Raw genomic sequence first — 18,872 nt, 5'->3', positions numbered from 1 at the left:
AGAAACATAACACTAGGTATACCTTTGGCACGCTAAATGTAAGAAGGCTAAATTTTCCTATTAAAAATCATAGAAAATATGCCCTTACAGAAGAAATGGTTGCTTACAGACTGGGGCAAAGAAGGTTCAAGATTTTGTTTTTAAATCATAGAAAATATGATCCTGTTTAAACACAGAATAAATAGCTTATTGATTTTAGGAAACACATAGAATGTGGTCCCCAGAAGTGGCTGAAAATTATCTATGAAATTATTAAGAGTAATACCTAGAACAGTAAAACATTTAAAATGCTTAGCAGAACATGCAAAAATTAGAGGAATATTCTCAAGGTCAAAAAAGTGTTTTGATGTGAATGCAGAACTCCTAGGGGGCACCAGGGCCAGTAGCTGACCTGAGGGTGTCTTTCTTATCACCTAGAACATGCCTTACTAAGAGCTGTAACCTGGATAGAAGGCGGGGCTATATAGCATCAGGACACATGAGGTCTTTACCTCTGTGAGAGAAGGAATATGTCCCTCCATCAAAAGGAAATCGTGAGGAAAACTTCAGTCATGATCCTAACTCCAGAAGAATAAAAAAAGAGTATGCTTTACTGAAAATCAGTCAGCACATGCCTGCCCACGTGGGATTGAAATTCAAAGTCACTTTACTTTCAGGTCTGGAAAATGTCCACTGGAAAGTTGATTTAACGGGGTACCAGATTTTAAGATACCTCATGTTGCCTGGTCAACCAGTTCTTTCTGAGGAAAAAAAAAAAAAGAAGTACTCTAAGTACAGGTCTTGAAAATTTAGAGGAAATTAATGAAATAATACTTCTCAGAAACAATTAATACTTTTACGTGCTTCTCTGATCACTGAAGATACATTTGGTCTGTGATGTTCTAGTTGGTATATTTTAAAACCATCTTTTTAATAAAATTTCACTCTAGATTTTTATGTAACATATCTTCTCATTTTTTTATGCTAGTGATGAAAATTCATGCACTAACAAACACATGACATATTTTGAAATAAATTGAGGGTTGATTTTAATTTCACTCTTTTTTCCTCTAGGTGGCTTTTACAGTACTTTTTGATTTGGAAGCACTTCTGAAGATATGGTGTTTGGGATTCACTGGATATATTAGCTCATCTCTCCACAAATTCGAGCTGCTACTCGTAATTGGAACCACTCTTCATGCATATCCAGACCTTTATCATTCCCAGTTCACATACTTTCAGGTAATACACATAATGCCTGTTTTTCTTTAGAATTGTTTTCTTTCCGGAGAATATACATGCATTCTAACAACTAGATATTGCAACAACCTTAGTAACTACAAACTTGAGATGGGCTCAGTGACATCTTAAATGCCAAAAATAGCACATTCATACGTCGTAGGGACTTCCTTGGTGGTCCAGAGATTAACACGCTGAGCTTCCAATATAGGGGATGCTGGTTTGATTCCTGGTCAGGGAACTAAGATCTCATGTGTGCTGGTATAACCAAAAATAAATGAGGTAAATCAAATATAATGGGCTTCCCTGGCAGTCTAGTGATTAGGACTCTGTACTTCACTGCAGGGAGCACAGGTTCAATCCCTGGTCAGGAAACTAGGATCCTACATATCTCATGGCATGGCAAGAAATAAATTAAAAATTACTGTTTATAAACTCATAAAAATTCATAGTAATAAATGGAGGTGTTTTTCATACAGTTCATAAAAAGTTAGCACAGTACAATAGACACACATGTTTAATATTCACATGAGGATTATAATCTGAGCATGCATATTAAATTTTGAAATTGATATATGACTTTATATACGACTTTAATTCCAAGAGTAGACCTCCCTCCTTAGTAAGCCTAAATTTGTTTGCTCAACGGTACTTGAAATTGAAACAATAAAAAATAAAACTTAACCTTTACAGAGTATAGTCATACTTTATTATTTTAAAATGCCTATAAATTCCCTTGTGATCATTAAATTATAATATCTGTAATTTTTACTTAATAATAACTGGGTATCTATTGTTTTTAAGTGCATTATATTAAATTATATTACTTCATAACTGTTCAGTAAACAAAAGTGAGTATTAATGTTATGTTCTTTGTTAGCAATAACCATGTGCTGAGTGATATTTTAAATACTTGGTCAAAATATATGTATATGGGATATCCTAATTTTAAAAATCTCAAATATAGTCATTTTGTGAGTCGAAATTTGGTCATTTGTATATTTGTCATGTAAATGTCAGAAGTTGCATTGTTTCCTTAATAGATATGTTCAAGAGTTGGAGAATTAAATGGCAGGAGAATTTCTAAAAACTATGCAGAGAAAGAAGATTCTGATTCCTTAGATGAAAGAAAATACATTCCAACTTCACTGATGAATTTATTTATTGGTGGTACCGAAGCTGTCATATTCAGAGCAATATTAACTTCAACTGCCAGACTGCAACCTGAAACTGAGTACTTCTGATACCTAGAAGAAAGGACATGAAAATACAATTCACAAAAATGAAAAACATACCCCCCCCCACACACAGAAAAAACTGAGTCTCCAGTAATCACAGCCAAGCATGTTGAACTCACAGAGGGCATCATGGTTTGAGCTTTCAGTACTGTCAACATCTTTGAGCGAAAATCCCTTGTCACTTGTTGGGTTATATCCTCAGGCTTGGTTATCATAAGTGAGATGGCTGGGGCAGGAGACATACACATTTAAAACTCTTGATACAAAATATGCTTTCCAAGCATGTGTCATTATATGCTCTTGGGCACTGCTGTCTAGATTCACAGAATCAGCATGCACATTTAGTACCTAATGTTAGAGAATCATTGTACATAATTGCAGAAAATATGCCTCATAGTTAAAGCTATAACATATCTTTTTTAATAAACCTGTTAAATTAACCAAATTAAGAAAGACATTGATGCCTCTTTCAGCAAGGATACCAGATAAAATATATTCAGGGCTTGCTTTAAAATTATTCACATTTCTCTCAGATAATTTTTCATTGAAACGTTACAAATAGGTCAAAGTTTTGCAAACAAAGATATTTAGTCTAGGATTATTGATGAGAGAAGAAATGGGAACTGTTTAAGTGATAAATGTGAGGAATAGCTTGGTAAGCCATATGGAAATTTGACCATAAAAATGATTATGATGAATAGTGGTAAAGAACCCACCTCCCAGTGCAGGAGACATAAGAGACATGGGTTCGATCCCTCAGTCAGGAAGATCCCTTGGAAAAGAGCATGGCAACCCGCTCCAGTATTCTTGCCTGGAGAATCCCATTGACAGAGGAGCCTGGAGGGCTACAGTCCATGGGGTCACAAAGAGCTGGACATGACTAAAGCGACTGAGCTCACATAGCAACTTAAAGATATGATTGTTTTATTTACATATAAAACAGTATAAAAGTATATAACAGGTATAGCTACAAATCCAGCCTATAAATAAATAGGTAGTTTATATATGTTTATAAAATACCTATAAATGAAAAAATGGCTGAAAAGAAATAACCCAAATTATTACAAATTGTTAATAGTCACCATCTCTAGGTTCTTTTCTTCTAGTGTGTTATACACAAAATATCTAAAATTGGTATGCGTGGCTATAATCATTGTATATATATATAGAGAGAGAGAGAGACATATAGCTATAGATATGGTCACATAATGCCTGGCCAGTGAAGTTTGCATTTTTTTTTTTCTGGCCATACCATGAAGCTTGTGGGATCTTAGTTCCCCAACTAGGGATTGAACCAAAGCCCACAACAGTGAGTGCACAGAGTCCTAACCAGTGGACCACCAGGAACTTCCCAAAGTTAACAATGTTAATGCCTATATAATTTGTAATAGTTTAATTTTTTGTTAGTAGTTGAGTGATTTTCATTCGTCTCTCTGTATCCATGGCCAAGTTTATATTTTTCTAATGAGATCATTAGACACTGCCTCGTTTAGTCTCTCAAGAAGCTTAGATGTCTCAGGATTTTTGCAGATTCACAGATGGGGAACCCACTGTCTTGAACAGATTGGTTCTTTATGGGCTGACTTTGATCTCCCTGGTTGGTCTTCAGGCTTGTTTCTCATCTCACTTGACCTTGCTTCATCATGTTGGCAGCAGTTCTTCCCGGAGTGGATGTCACATTTTTCATATTTATACAAAGTCAACATTTGAGTACAAAATGTCTCCCTTTTTATCCGTCATCTCTGAGAGTTGATATTCAGTTGAGTTGCTCAGTCATGTCCAACTCTTTATGACCCCATGGACTGCAGCACGCCAGGCTTCCCTGTCCATCAACAACTCCCACAGCTTGCTCAAACTCATGTCCATCAAGTCAGTGATGCCATCCAACCATCTCATCCTCTGTTGTCCCCTTCTCCTCCTGCCATCAATCTTTGTGTACAAAACGTCTCCCTTATATCAGTTATCTCTGAGAGTTGGTATCACCCATCTATTTATCCAGGTGGTATTTCCGAAGCACCTCCTATGTGTCAGGCACAGTTCCAGACTTGAGGGAGAGAGGTGAGCAAGACAGAGAAGATCCCCACCTTGGGAAACTGGCATTCTAGACGGCCAGCATTTCACATGCAAGTTCATGAAAGGAATAGCAGTGCTGGAAATGCGATTCAGAAGGAGCAAGTGGGGTGAAAAGGAGAAGCTGTGGGGTGAGGGTGCTGTTTTGGCTAAGTTTGTCCAAGGAAGCCCTCTTTCAAGAGGGGACATTTGGGCAGAGAAAGAGCGAATCTTGAGAAGGTCTGTGGGGGACACATTCCAGGTAGAGAGAACCACGTGACCCCTGTCTTGAGGGGAACGTGTGCTTGATGGAGTGAACACAGGCAGCATTGTCCCACTGAAAGTCGCCGAATCTTTACAGAATGGTGAAGAATCTGCCTGCAGTGCAAGAGACCCAGGTTTGATCCTTGGGTCGGGAAGATCCTCAGGAGAAGTGAATGGCAACCCACTCCAGGCTTCTTGCCTGGAGAATTCCATGGAGAGAGGAGTCTGGCGGGCTGTAGTTCACGAGTTGCAAAGAGTTGGACCCGACTGAGCGACTAACACTTTTACTTTCATCTCTGGTTCTAACATAGCAGAGTGAGGACACTGGCTGGTACTTTTTGTGCACCTGGGGTGTGCAGACACCCTGCCAAGTTCATGTTTCCGTTTGTTTCTTGGTAGATAGAGAATATAAGTGTAAACTGCTTCCTTGGAGACTGAGTAACTCACCAAAGACCACACAGCCAGCAACTGGTGGAAACTCATTCCCAAGAGGTTTAATCTCATAGTTCACATTCTTCTATTTTAAAGACTTTTTTTTTTTTTTCGATGTGGACCATTTTTAAAGTCATTATTGAATTGGTTACTGTATTGTTTCTGTTTTGTGGCTGTGGGGCTCATGGGATCTTTGCTCCCCGACCAAGGATCAAACCCACATTCAAAGGGAAATTTTAACCACTGGAACATCAGAGAAATCCCCCCAGTAGTTCATGTTCTTAACCACGCAGTTTTTACAGTCGTGCCGTGGCTGTGCATCCAGTCATGTCCGACTCTATGCAACCCCATGGGCTGTAGCCAGCCAGGCTTCTGCATTGACAGGCAGATTCTTTGCCACCTGGGAAGCCCAACTTTTACAGTATCTCACTATTAATCAGCAGAGTGACTTTTAGTGACAGACTTAGAAATGTGACCAAGAAAATATGCTTTAAGAACAACCACAGAATGTCCTACCGTGCTTATCTTTGAATGTCTGATGTACTTTATTTTGTATCTGTTTTAATACAGAATCCAAAGGCTTTATTGGGTAGACAGATTGAAAAGCAGACTTATCCTCAAATAAATGAAAGGCGTAATTAGAGTCACCGATAAGGATTCTGCCTTGCCACGATGCAGGCTTACCCCTCTGAAAACGCGGATCAAATCACCAGTGCGGGAATTGTGTTAAGTTCTATTTCTTCCAGCTAGTGAAATATTAATTTATCAAAATCGCACAGATGTACATAGGCTGTTTTCATTAGAATTTGGGACACAATTCAGAATTGCTTAGGCAGTCTTTTAAATATGATTTTAATTCAAGTGGAGGAAACACAGGGTGCTGTGAGCGATAGATCAGTTAAATTGTTCCTGTGAACTTTCCTGGACTCAGCTGTTTAACGATTAGATAGTGAATCATTTATGTCTGAGAATAAATAAGTCTGATAAATATGTAAAACTTTTCATATTATTATTCTGGATGTTAATACCAGTGTTACTTTTAATAGTTCTTATGATAAAGCTGTTTGTTATTTGCAAAAATGACCCAAGTGTAATATGCTCTGGTTTGAAAGTCCTTGTTAAAAATTATAGTGGGAAAAATTGGTAACTTAAACCTGTCTGTGGTATAAATGTTTAATTTGAACAATATTATTTCTCACATAAATTTTCTTCTTTTTGTGTGTATTGTGTGGTGGGTGGGTGTTCAGTCGCTCAGTCAAGTCTGACTCTTTGCGACCCCAGAGACTATAGCCCTCCAGGCTCCTCTGTCCATGGGATTTCCCAGACAAGGATAGTGGAGTGGGTTGCCATTTCCTTCTCCAGGGGAATCTTCCCAACCTAGAGTTCGAACCCACTTCTCCTGTGTCCCCTGCACTGGCAGGAGTTAGATTCTTTACCACCAAGCCACCTGGGAAGTATTTTAAATGAACATGAATGACATCTACATTTTGTCAACTTCTTTAAACATTTGTCCATTAGTTGGTTAGACATGCAGCTGCAATGTTCTGCAGACAACAGGAATAAGATTCACTATCAGTACATGTGCAGGGTAAGTTGCTTCAGTCATGTTCGACTCTCTGATATCCTATGGACTATAGCCCACCAGTGGTTCCTGTTAATTCAGAATCTGGTGGTAGGAGATAAGTGTGACTTCAGAGATGGCAAATTCACAGGTTAATATGGTATCTCTGGGACTTGGTCCGTGTCTCCACTCACCTTTCTTCTGTGTTGGTATAATGCTTAAGCTGTCTTTCTCCATATGGTGGCAAAGAAGGTCCCTAGAAGCTCGGGATTTATATGGCTCTTATAGTAATTCCAGTTGGGGATTAAATATATAGGATACTTCTTCTAGGCCCCACAAAGTTCTGATGACTGAGGTCATTGTGAATACTCTGGCCAGGCCTGGATCGTGGAGGTCAGGGAGTCCCTTTTGGGCCTCATAGATTAAGAGCAGAGTAGAAATGATTTGCCAAAGGAAAATCAGAAAGATTAGCAAGCTAGGGTTGCTGGAAAAGATCCAAACTCATGTTTTTATTTGTGTAAAAATTTTAATATAAGCTTTTAAAGCATTTCCTTTTCTTTACCATATTCTGTTTTCTCCTGAGAAGCCTTCAAAGATACCTTAAGTTCGTATTGATATTGAACCATCTTGAACTACTGTTTCAATTATCATCTTTCATTTATACCAAGACCACAATTTTTCTATTTTAACATCTCTAAACTGGAATCTGTCTTCCCTGGTGACTCAGACGGTAAAGATACTGCCTGTAAGGCAGGAGACCCCAGTTTGATCCCCGGGTAGGGAAGATCACTTGGAGAAGGAAACAGTAACCCAAGCCATTATTCTTGCCTGGAGAATTCCATGGACAGAAGGGCCTGGCAGGCTGCTACAGTCCATGGGGTCTCAAAGGGTCAGATGCGACTGAATGACTAACACTTTCAAACTGGGATCTGCCTTATAATCAGTGATGTATTATACTTCAATCAGCAGCATTTTCAATTTCTTAACAGCACATTAAAAAAAAAAATCAATGGCATCTTAGACTTGTAGAAAAATGTTACTTTTCCGTACTTTATACTTCAACTTTTAATTATATTCTACTTTATGCTTTTAATCTTATACCCTTAAGAGCTATGCCTTTGTATTATATTAACACTCAGTGTGTAATAGGAATAGCCATTGAATCTTATTTGTCCACTGTGTTTGGCACATAATAGTATTTTTTAAGTGAATGAGAAAATTACTTACGTGTGGGAGTTTTTGCATATATATTTAAAACATGTAAACGTGTGTTTAGATAACCAGCTAAGCACAAGGTTCTAAAAAGTTCTAAAAAATAATGAATTTCTAAAAATACAGGGCTTGGATAAGATTGATGTATGTTTTCTCCAGTTGGTGAGTGAGTGAAAGTCATTCAGTTGTGTCCTTCTCTTTGTGACCCCATGGACTGAAATCCACCCCCCGCCAACTCAACTCCTCTGTCCATGGAAGAATTCTCCAGGCAAGAATAATGGAATGGGCTGCCATTTCCTTCTCTGAGGGGATCTTTCTGACCTGGGGATCAAAACCAAGTCTCCTGCATTGCAGGCGAATTCTTTACCATCTGAGCCCCCAGGGAAGCCGCCTGTTCCCTGTGGTCATCCAGAAAGCCAGCCTATTGGGTTGATTTGAAGCTGTCACCTTTTATATGAAGCTTTTATTTCTGATCCAAATGGGCAACTCCAGTTGTTCTCATCGCCCAGCTAGAGGAGGGTATAACAAGTGTCCAGGCCAAATGTATTTAATTTCATGGTTCTTGTTTTGTTCCCATTTAATCCACCTTGTCTGACCATGAACTCAGTCTGCATCCCAGCATCTCTGAATCTGGAGTTCCTCAAAGAATTCTGAAAATGCACATGCCAAAACTCAATTGCCAGTGAGAGCAAGAAGGAAATATATAGGAGAGTAAAGTGAATGTAAGGGTCTGTACTGAACGGAAAGGGTCTGTTAAATCCGTAAAAGTAGACCAGATCAGAGGTTGAGAGCTTCTACAGAGTGAACTATACAGAATAAGACACATGTCATTATATTTTGTACCAACTGCTCAGAATAAAAACAGTTGAAATATTAAAGAAAAAAATAAGGTGTAAAAATTACTTCCTTTCACATTCCAAAGGTCTGAACCTAATCCACCAGCCATGCTTGTAAGTGGGGCTAGAAAATGCAGCTTATAACCCTGGGTAACTAATTGCTAGGCTAAAATTCAGTTCTGTTAATTAAAGGAAGGATAGAATGGGTCTTACGGTAACAGTCTAGCCATGAAAAAAGACTCCCTGATGGAAAGATTTTTAAAATTGCTTTATGAATGTACAGTAATCCCTAGGAAGGGCTGTTTTATGACAATGAATATAGCTAGTATTGAACTAATGTTTTCTTTGGTATTTGAATATTACGAAAAATTGTCAGCTTTATTTCAACAATAGTGTTAATTAATGCCACTTTGAATTATCACAGCATATGTTAAAACAGTGAGTTGTCACCATTTTCCTGCCTTCATTCCTGTGGGATTTGTTGAGTTCTTATTGTACAGCAGGCACTGAACGAGGCTAATATCTTAGCTCTTAAAATGTTTCATCACTAAATACTCAGATGGAAAATGCGATTTTATAGAGTGCTATAAAAAATGAGATTTTTATTATGAACTTATTTAAGATTCAGCGTTAACGGTCGAGTGTGTGTGTTTTTCTCTCCTACAACAGGTTCTTCGGGTCGTTCGGCTTATTAAGATCTCACCTGCATTAGAAGACTTTGTGTACAAGATCTTTGGTCCTGGGAAAAAGCTTGGGAGTCTGGTTGTGTTCACCGCCAGCCTCTTGATCGTTATGTCGGCGATTAGCCTGCAGATGTTCTGCTTTGTCGAAGAGCTGGATCGATTCACGACATTCCCAAGGGTAAGAACAAAAAATGCAGTCAGTGTAATTCAGTTACTTTTATTTTAGTAATAATGCTTAACGTCAGCGTCATTTCACTTTAGCCGAGGCTTAAAAAATAGTGACTTTTTTAATAACTTGGAGTAATTCAATTTTAATATTCACAGTGGTCTCTTCTACAGAATACAGGTGTCTGAGCACATTTTCAGCATGGTCAGATTATGTGTCAATTCTAAAATTCTGGAAACAATCTAATAGAATGAGATGCAGAAACCAATAAAGATGGATGATAGGGTTCTTAGTACCTATAAATGAAAATATAGCAGAATTTTTAAATTATTAATTTTAAAATGTTTGAAGTTTGCCTTTATGTGTTTGTGAGAGGTAACATTTTAAATTCGTTTTACAGCTCATGTATATTTTATGTCAGGCATAATCTAGAAGAGACTTTTGATTTTCAATATATAAATTTCATAAACTCTTCAGATTTGAATTGTCTTTAAAGGATCATCTAGTTCATATCTCTGTATTCTCACTAAGATTCACTTAGGTTGAAAAGAAAGTTAAAAACCAATCAATCAATAAAAAAAATAATCAGTCCCTAATCAAAAGGACCCTGAAATTTAACTCCATGAAGATTTAGAAATATGAAAAAAATATAATGACCAAGGCAAAGTTTATCACCATAAACTGAAATAGTAAGGTCTGTTATATGAGAAGAATTGTCTTGGGGTAAGAACAACAAATAATACATCCAAAAAAAAAAAAAAAAGCCTCTAAGGGTAAAGTTATCTGTAACATAATGGATAGACTAATATAGCCTGGGTTGTTTTTTTTTTTTAATCTTAACAGATAGACTAATAAACTCTGGGTTATTGTTTTGTTTTGTTTTGTTTTTAATCTTGTACTAAATGTGTTACTCATCGCCAAGCATCTATTGAGTGTCTATCAAAAACCAGGCAGTCTTGGTGATCCTGAGATATAAATGCAATTCAGTTCCCAGTCTTCAAGAATTCCAGTAGAGAGGCAGGTAATCACTAAGCAAATATCAAGCAGGATGGGCTTTGATAAAGGCAAACACTGGGAACCCAGAGGGAAGGTGCACAACCAGGGGTGGAAAAATCCAGAAAGACTCTGTGGAACAGGAGGTTAGTGACGAAGAGCAGGATGAAGCCGAATGAAGTGCAGAGAACAGTGTTCTTTCTGGGGCTTGTGCTGAAGGTCTGAAGTGAGCCATGTCTTGTTCCAGAACTTAGAGAAAGATCAGTCGATGTCAAGAGGAGGACATAAAGCCAAGGAACTTTTAAGTGGATGAAAGCATGATCGTGATTAAACGTTGCTAAGAGAGTGCAAGGAGGGGGCAACAAAGATGGCGCGAGGTCAGGGGAAGGGCGGCAGGCGGTTTCCAGAGGCAGCTGCAGGGCCCGGCACTGGGATTGCCCTGAGGCAGGTGTTGAGCCGGCAGGTGTCGAGGTGGTCTTGGAGGACAGTGAGCCCAAAGTCATGGCGAGCCTTGGTTCACTCACTGCCCCAGTGCAGGCGGCAGGTAGGAGCGGGCGTGGCTGCCCGGGTCCCCTTCTGCCCACTGGGCAGGGCAGGGTGAGGGGCTGGTGGATCGGCCCTGGTGTGGAGGGGAGAGAGGGGTCTGGGCATTCCCTGGGAGTCCTGAACAACGCTCCTGCCCTCTTATGGGCCAGGGAGTGGGGGTAAGGGTGGGGGGCATGCCTAGAGGAAGGGCTGGGAGTGAAAACATACTGAGTCAAGGTGGGGAAAAGTGCTGAACACCGCCATGAGAAGCCCCTCCGAGGAGAGGCCAGGAAGCCAGAGACCTGAGCAAGCAGCCTGGGGGCCTGTCTCATTCCCTGAAACTCCCTCCAGAGACTGTGGTGCAGGGCTGTGCCCGAGACCGAGCGGCAGGGCAGCTTCCCTCCCGCAGGGACCTTCCAGGCAAAGCCTGGTCGTTGCCCATGGTCAGGCCGCTTAGGATTGGCCTGGAACCAGACTCCCCTACAGGAAGGCCTGCTCTTCCTCCAGGGACAGAGGGATGCAAGCAAAGATGACAGTGTCTTCATCAAGGCCAGCTTGTCCTAGGCTGCCCCCTCGTTGCCCCCTCATGGGGTAAATACAAAGAGCAGCCCGCCATCTTTGTTATCTGTCTTCACCATCCATCCCTCAGGCCTGACTAAGGGTCAGCCATTGTTCTGGGCAAGGGGGTACTAAGTGGAAACAGCCTGTATTTGTTTATTGCACAGACCTATCTTAATTTCATAATTTATTTCACTTTTCACCCTTTCTTCTCATTTCACATGACCAATTTTATATCCTTTACCCCAAACCTCTTTTTGGAGTGCAGAATATTCCAGGTGTTTTAAGAGTGATATCTCACTCCAGAATTGTCTCAGTCAGCCCCCCCGTAACCAATGCGTTAATATTTCTATAGTAGAACATCAGCCTTCAGACAAATAAGGATCAGTTCAGTTCAGTTCAGTCACTCAGTCGTATCCGACTCTTTGCGACCCCATGAACTGCAGCACGCCAGGCCTCCCTGTCCATCACCCACTCCCGGAGTCCACCCAAACCCATGTCCATTGAGTCAATGATGCCATCTAACCATCTCACCCTCTGTCATCCCCTTCTCGTCCTGGCCCTAATCCTTCCCAGCATTATGGTCTTTTCCAATGAGTCAACTCTTCACATGAGGTGGCCAAAGTATTGGAGTTTCAGCTTAAGCATCAGTCCTTCCAATGAACACCCAGGACTGGTCTCCTTTAGGATGGACTGGTTGGATCTCCTTGCAGTCCAAGGGACTCTCAAGAGTCTTCTCCAGCATCATAGTTCAAAAGCATCAATTCTTCAGTGCTCAGCTTTCTTCACAGTCCAACTCTCACATCCATACATGACCACTGGAAAAACCATGGGCTTGACTAGATGGACCTTTGTTGACAAAGTAGTGTCTCTGCTTTTAAATATGCTGTCTAGGTGGTTCATAACTTTCCTTCCGAGGAGTAAGCATCTATTATAAATAATACAATAAATAAGTCGTAGGTCAGGTCAGACTTTTGCCACTGAATGAGCTACCAGCAAAACACAACAAAACACCTTTGGATATTTTCAAAGTGTTTTGAATGTTGAAATTGAAAATAAAAGCTGTGGGCCTGCATACGAAATCATCCTGGATAAGAGTCTATACTTCCCACTCCATTACTTTTTAGTTGAGATCAGTCACTCTGTTGTATCTGACTCTTTGTGACCCCATGGACTATAGCCCTCTAGACTCCTATGTCCATGGGATTTTCCAGGGAAGAATACTAGAGTGGGTTCCCATAAGACACCAAACAAATTATACTTTAAACTTTTTTTTTACATCTAAAATATAGGCAAAATGGGACTTCCCTGGTGGTCCAGTGGCTAAGACTTTGCCTTCCAATGTAGAGGGTGTAGGTTGGATCCTCGGTCAGGCAGCTAAGATCCCACATGCCACGTGGTCAAAAAATAAAACAGAAGCAGTATTGTGCCAAATTCAATAACCTCAAAAATGGTCCACATCAAAAAATCTTAAAATACTGGCAAAAATGATGTTTTCCTCATCGTATTGTGTGTGTTGAATTATATATAAAGAATCCAACCCTGGGCTTAGAAAGCATTAGAAAAAAAAAAAGTGACATCCTATATAATATATTTGAAATTGGCATAATACAGAGGCTACTCAGTATTAAAAACAAGGCTGCTTTAGATCCCTTGGGATTTGCTCTGTTTCTCTAGCTATAATAGTAATCAAGGAACATTGCATTTTCAGATCTCCCAATTACTCAATTGTGCTTCTCTGCCTGATTACTGTGACCGTCTTAATGAAAGCAGCCAGTGACTAGGGAGCCCCCTAATCAGTTTTCCAGCAGCTGACAGTGTTGACACAGGAAGGGACTGGCTTTCTCCTTGCATATGGATGCAGTTAAGAGTTAAATCCCTGAAACCTAATCAAATTTTACAAGAAATGTTAACAGTATTACAATTACAAAAAGCAGTCATTATCATTCCAAGTCAAAGCACCATCCACTGGTGACACTTGCCTGATAGGAAGGGATCAAGAAAGATGGTTATAAACACAAGCCAGCTATGCTTGATTTCTGTGGTCTTGCTTTCTTTCCTGCTCATGAGATGTGTCTCTCTGTACTCAATGGTTGGGTGTTGAGGTGTGTGCTAAGTCACTTCAGCCGTGTCCAACTCTTGGAGACCCCATGGACTGTAGCCCACCAGGTTCCTCTGTCCATGGAACTCTCCAGGCAAGAATAATGGAGTGGGTTGACATTTCCTTCTCCAGGGGACCTTCCCCATCCAAGGATCGAACCCCAGTCTTCTGCATTGCAGACAGTTTCTTTACCGACCAAGCTACCAGGGAAACCCAGCATTTGTGCCTGAAAGATCAGTATTGGGGCTGTTTTCTGGAAGTCGACCTTGACGCAGCCATCCAGGGCAGGTATAGTCTCTCCAGGGAAACAGGACTAGATGTAAAACCAAACCCTGATTTGGCTGGACCTGATTGTGTCTTGGGCTCCAGCAACCTGCCGTGAGATGCCTCTAGGAAGAGCTGACATGGACACGAAAGCTGGTTTCCCATCCAAATACCAGGAAGAGAGCCCTGGAGGGACAGAGGGACAGCGAGACAACAGCAACCTGGGCAAACTCAGTGACTGCCCAGCGCCTTGACCCTCTGATGCAGCTCCACCCATGCGGAAAACCCAGTGCTTCCTGAACTGAAAGGATGCTAAAGGGATTAGCAGTATTCTACCAGTTCCCCGTGGGTCTCCTTGCCTAGCACTGCAGCTCATTCTCCATTTGCATTAAAGCTGCAAATTTGCACCTTCTTAGGTATGAATTCGGAGAAGGCAATGGCACCCCACTCCAGTACTCTTGCCTGGAAAATCCCATGGATGGAGGAGCCTGGTGGGCTGCAGTCCATGCGGTCGTGACTTCACTTTCACTTTTCACTTTCATGCATTGGAGAAGGAAATGGCAACCCACTCCAGTGTTCTTGCCTGGAGGATCCCAGGGACGGGGGACCCTGGTGGGCTGCCGTCTATGGGGTCGCACAGAGTCAGACACGACTGAAGCGACTTAGCAGCAGTAGCAGCAGCAGGTATGAATTATCTCGTGCCATTCCCCCATTTAAAGTGCTTCAAGATCCTCCTTTCCCTCAAGATAACAATCATTTTAATAGGGTTTTCAGTATCTTTTCATCTCTGGCCCCACTTACCTCTTTGGACTCAGATTTCAGGATTTCCTCCAGCATCCCTTTCAAAGGCAGAGATGGTGTCTGTCTTTTTTTTTTTTCTTTTTAATGCTGTGAGTCATGTGAAATCTTAGTTCCCCAACCAGAAATCGAACCCTCAGTCCCTGCGGTGGAAGCTCAGAGTTTTAACCACTAGACCACCAGGGAAGTCCATCCTGATGGTGTCCATCTTGCTCATTTAAATCCTCCATGTTCCACACAACCATTGCCACAGGGTAGCTGGTGAATAGATGTTTGAATGAAGAATGAATAATGATGCTGGACCAAAGCAAACCTCTCTGACCCTCCCACGCCTTATCAGCTCAGCAGGGCAGATTCCTTCTTCACTGTTGTCCACAGCTCTGGGAACCCCCTTAGCCTCCATCATGCCCCTCACCCTTCTCCCATCAGGAGTGTTAGCATAATTCTGTCAGAATGCTTTGGCTCCCAGTAGTAGAAAATTGACTCCAACCGACTTAAACAATTAGGAAATTCATGTCACAAAATTCAAGAGATCAGGTAGACTTTAGGAAGCCAGGACTCTGAATCTTCCATGGAAATTCTCTCAGGTGTTGTCTTGGGTTGACTTACGTGTCCCTAAAGACATGCTGAAGTTCTAACCCCCAGGATCCCAAAAATGTGGCCTTATCTGGAAATAGAAGTGATCAGGTTAAAACAAGATCCTTAGGGTGAATTCTGATCCAATATGGCCAACATTCCATACAAAGGGGAGCGTTTGACACCCACACAGACATACACGGAGAGAAGACGATGTGAAGAAGCACACAGGGAAGGTGGCTATGTGACTGGCAGGGCTTCTACAAGCCAGGGAGCCCCAAGGATTGCTAGCAAGAGCCCAAAGCAGAAGAGGCAAGGGAAACCCTTCCGAGGGAGGCTTCAGAGCAAGCGTGGTCTTGCCAACAGCTTGATTTCTGACTGCCATAGCCTCCAGAACTATGAGAATACATTCCCATTGTTTGAAACCACCTAGTTTTAGGTACCAGCAACCCTAGCAAACCGATGTAGTTTCCTTCTCTGTGTGATATCTTTGTGTGAACAGAATGGATGCCCCATTTCTGGACTTCATGATGAAATCTCGAAGAAGAAGGACATCGGCTCCGCCCAGGTCTCCTCCTTAGAAGCAAGGTCACCTTTTCCAGTACCTTCTCCCCCACAACCTCCATGCCCCACCCTCTCATCAGCAGGATTGGGTCACTTGGTCACTACTGAACAAATCCCTACACGATGGCTGGATTGTCTTGGATTCATCATAGGGGGAAGAAATGGATACTGGGGGGACAGACATAGAAACTACGGTAATACTCAGCCCCAAAACCTGAAGATTTCTCTCTCTCCTCTCTGCCGCCAAAGCTCCTGTATGTCTTGTGCAACTAGGGGATGTAGATAGATGAGGGGAAGGATGGGGTCTGGTGTCTATTTTCTCTCCCAGCAACAGCTGGGCCCCATCTTCTTTCCAAGATGCTCAAATGGGACCTGCCAGAAAGCCAGCATAGGGCCTGGCGCATACTGGACTCTTGCTTTCCCTCTGTTTATGGTTCCTTCTGTCGCATGCTGCCAACACGCATGCGAAGTATCTTCTCCTCTACTTATTTTACAAGTATCTTGAAGTTGACAGCACTGTGATCTCGCCTCCTGACACCTCCCAGAGCACTTATTAACACTGTGTTGGGACTGCCCTGGTGGTTCAGTGGCTAAGACTCCATGCTCCCCAAGTAGGGGGCCTGGGTTTGATCCCTGGTCAGGGAACCAAATCCCACATGCCCCCACTAAGAACTGCACATGCCACAACTAAAGATCCCACATGCCGCAACTTAGACCCGGCACAGCCAAATAAATAGAGAAGCGTTAAAAAAACAAAATCCACTGTGTCACAGGATGGGTGGCGCTGGAAAGAAGAGAGAGGGGAAACAGCCAGTGGAGCCTCGGCAGAAACCCTGGATATGGAGAGAAGCCTAAATGTTTCTAGTGAGAAAAGAGAGAATGACATATTGATGCAATTTAATAAAACAACTTTGTCATCTCTAGCCAATAACTTTCTCTTCTAATTTGGACCAAGCAGACACTTTGCTAAGTAGAAATAATGAGATTAAGTCCTGCTGTGAGGTAGTATCCCGCTGTTCCTCCTTTGTTGGGACTAATAGGTTATATTATAAGAACAATTAGATTAGCTTTTCACGAAGGAACAACCCATACAGGTCAGGAGACAGCTTGCTCTAGGCAGGTTGCCACCCAGCTTTCTGTAGCAAAGACAAAAACAATTGGCGTTTTCTAGTGGTTGCTTGACCAAAGGTTCTGTGCAGTTTCACTACAGTTTTTTTTTCTTTTTTAAAAATTTTATTGATTTTTAGGAAGATAATTGCTTTACAATATTGTGTTTCTGCCATACATCAACATGCATCAACCATAGATATACATATGTGCCCTCCCTCCTGAACCTCCCTGCCACCTCCCACCCCATCCCACCCCTCTAGGTCATCACAGAGCCCTCCCTTGAGTTCCCTGGGGCATACAGCAAATTCCCACTGGCTACCTCTTTTACACGTGGTAATGTATATGTTTCCACGCCACTCTTCATTCAGCCCACCCTCTCCTTCCCGTCCAGTGCCAGCCGAGAGCCTATTATACAAAGTGAAATAACTCAAAAAGAGAAAAGCAAAGTTATTGTATATGAATGTGTATATGTGGAATCTAGAGAGATGGTGCTGAGGAACCTGTTTGCAGAGCAGCAATGGAGTGACTATGGTTTTGTTCTGTTTATCCTTCCACGTAGTATACAAAGCAATTTTAGTATGTTGCTAAAATACTGGCAGCCCTGTGGTTGAGACTCCACACTTCCACTGTAGGAAGCATGGGTTCGATCCCTGGTTGGGGAGCTAAGATCTCGAATGCTACAGGGCGTGGCCAAAAAATAAGTAAAGGTCAAAATCGATGCAAAAAAAATCCATGATGAACAAAAAACCAAAATCAAAATAATGATAATAACGAATACTTAGACTAAACATCCACTGGAGACCTTTAATCATATCGATATCTTTATTCCTTTTAATTTCCTACTAAAATAATAGTAAATAGGCCTAGTTTTTATTCATAAATAATAATACGCTACTTTCCATAACACAGGTAATTGAATTTTTTTCCAATCAGACCCCAAATTTAATGCAATTGCAAATTATATTTGAATGAGAATAATCATCCAGCTTTCTTTTTTTTAACTTTTTATTTTGTGTTGGAGTATAGCTGATTAACAATATTGTGATAGTTTCAGATGAACATCGAAGGGACTCAGCCATATATATATATATCCATTCTCCCCAAGGAACTTGAATTTTAATATTATTTATTTGATATAAGTTTTCTTAATTCACATTCTCTAAATGCTAATTACTTGCTCTATTGAATTTTCACTTATAAAATCATGTCCAAAGGAGTTATACAATATAAGAAGTAAATGCTATTAAATACTTAATTACAAATTAATTTTCCTGTTTCCATTCACCACCAGAATGGCTAATCATGCTTTTAGTTGCATTGAAAGAATTACTGAGAAATTTGAAGAAACAACTTGTCCCTTCATTTTTTTTCAACATTTGCAAGATGTAGGATTTGACTACGTTTTTCATACATTTGGGATTTCTGTTCAAAGGGTTAATTAGTTCAACTGATATTGCTGAAATCTTTATTAATTTTTGTTTCTATTGTTTTACAGTCTTCCATATATTTTTTCATTTTTTTCATGATCTGTTAGAGGCATGCAAAGGTATATAGAGAATAATAAGATGTATTCTTCTGTGGCCATATGCAGTTTAAAAAGCAGATTAATGGGACTTCCCTGATGGTCCAGTGGGTAAGATCTTCAAGCTTCCAGTCCAGGGCGTGTGCGTTCGATCCCTGGTTGGGGAACTAAGATCCCACATGCTTCATGGAGCGACCACAAA

General features: G+C 41.0%; 1 protein-coding gene across 1 annotated transcript in view; it reads left to right on the top strand.

Annotated features, from left to right (window-relative positions):
* The window catches only part of NALCN (sodium leak channel, non-selective), a 283,373-nt gene that overhangs the window by 115,626 nt on the left and 148,875 nt on the right, over positions 1–18,872 (top strand). The window contains exons 11-12 of the mRNA XM_052650063.1: positions 1,054–1,221; positions 9,480–9,671. Coding sequence (XP_052506023.1) covers positions 1,054–1,221; positions 9,480–9,671 — 360 coding nt within the window. The remainder of the gene's footprint in view (positions 1–1,053; positions 1,222–9,479; positions 9,672–18,872) is intronic.

This window comes from Budorcas taxicolor, chromosome 12 (genome assembly GCF_023091745.1).
Source record: "Budorcas taxicolor isolate Tak-1 chromosome 12, Takin1.1, whole genome shotgun sequence".
NCBI lineage: Eukaryota > Metazoa > Chordata > Mammalia > Artiodactyla > Bovidae > Budorcas > Budorcas taxicolor.
The sequence above is the reverse complement of the archived record's forward strand: the minus strand, read 5'-3'. Positions and strand labels throughout refer to the sequence as shown.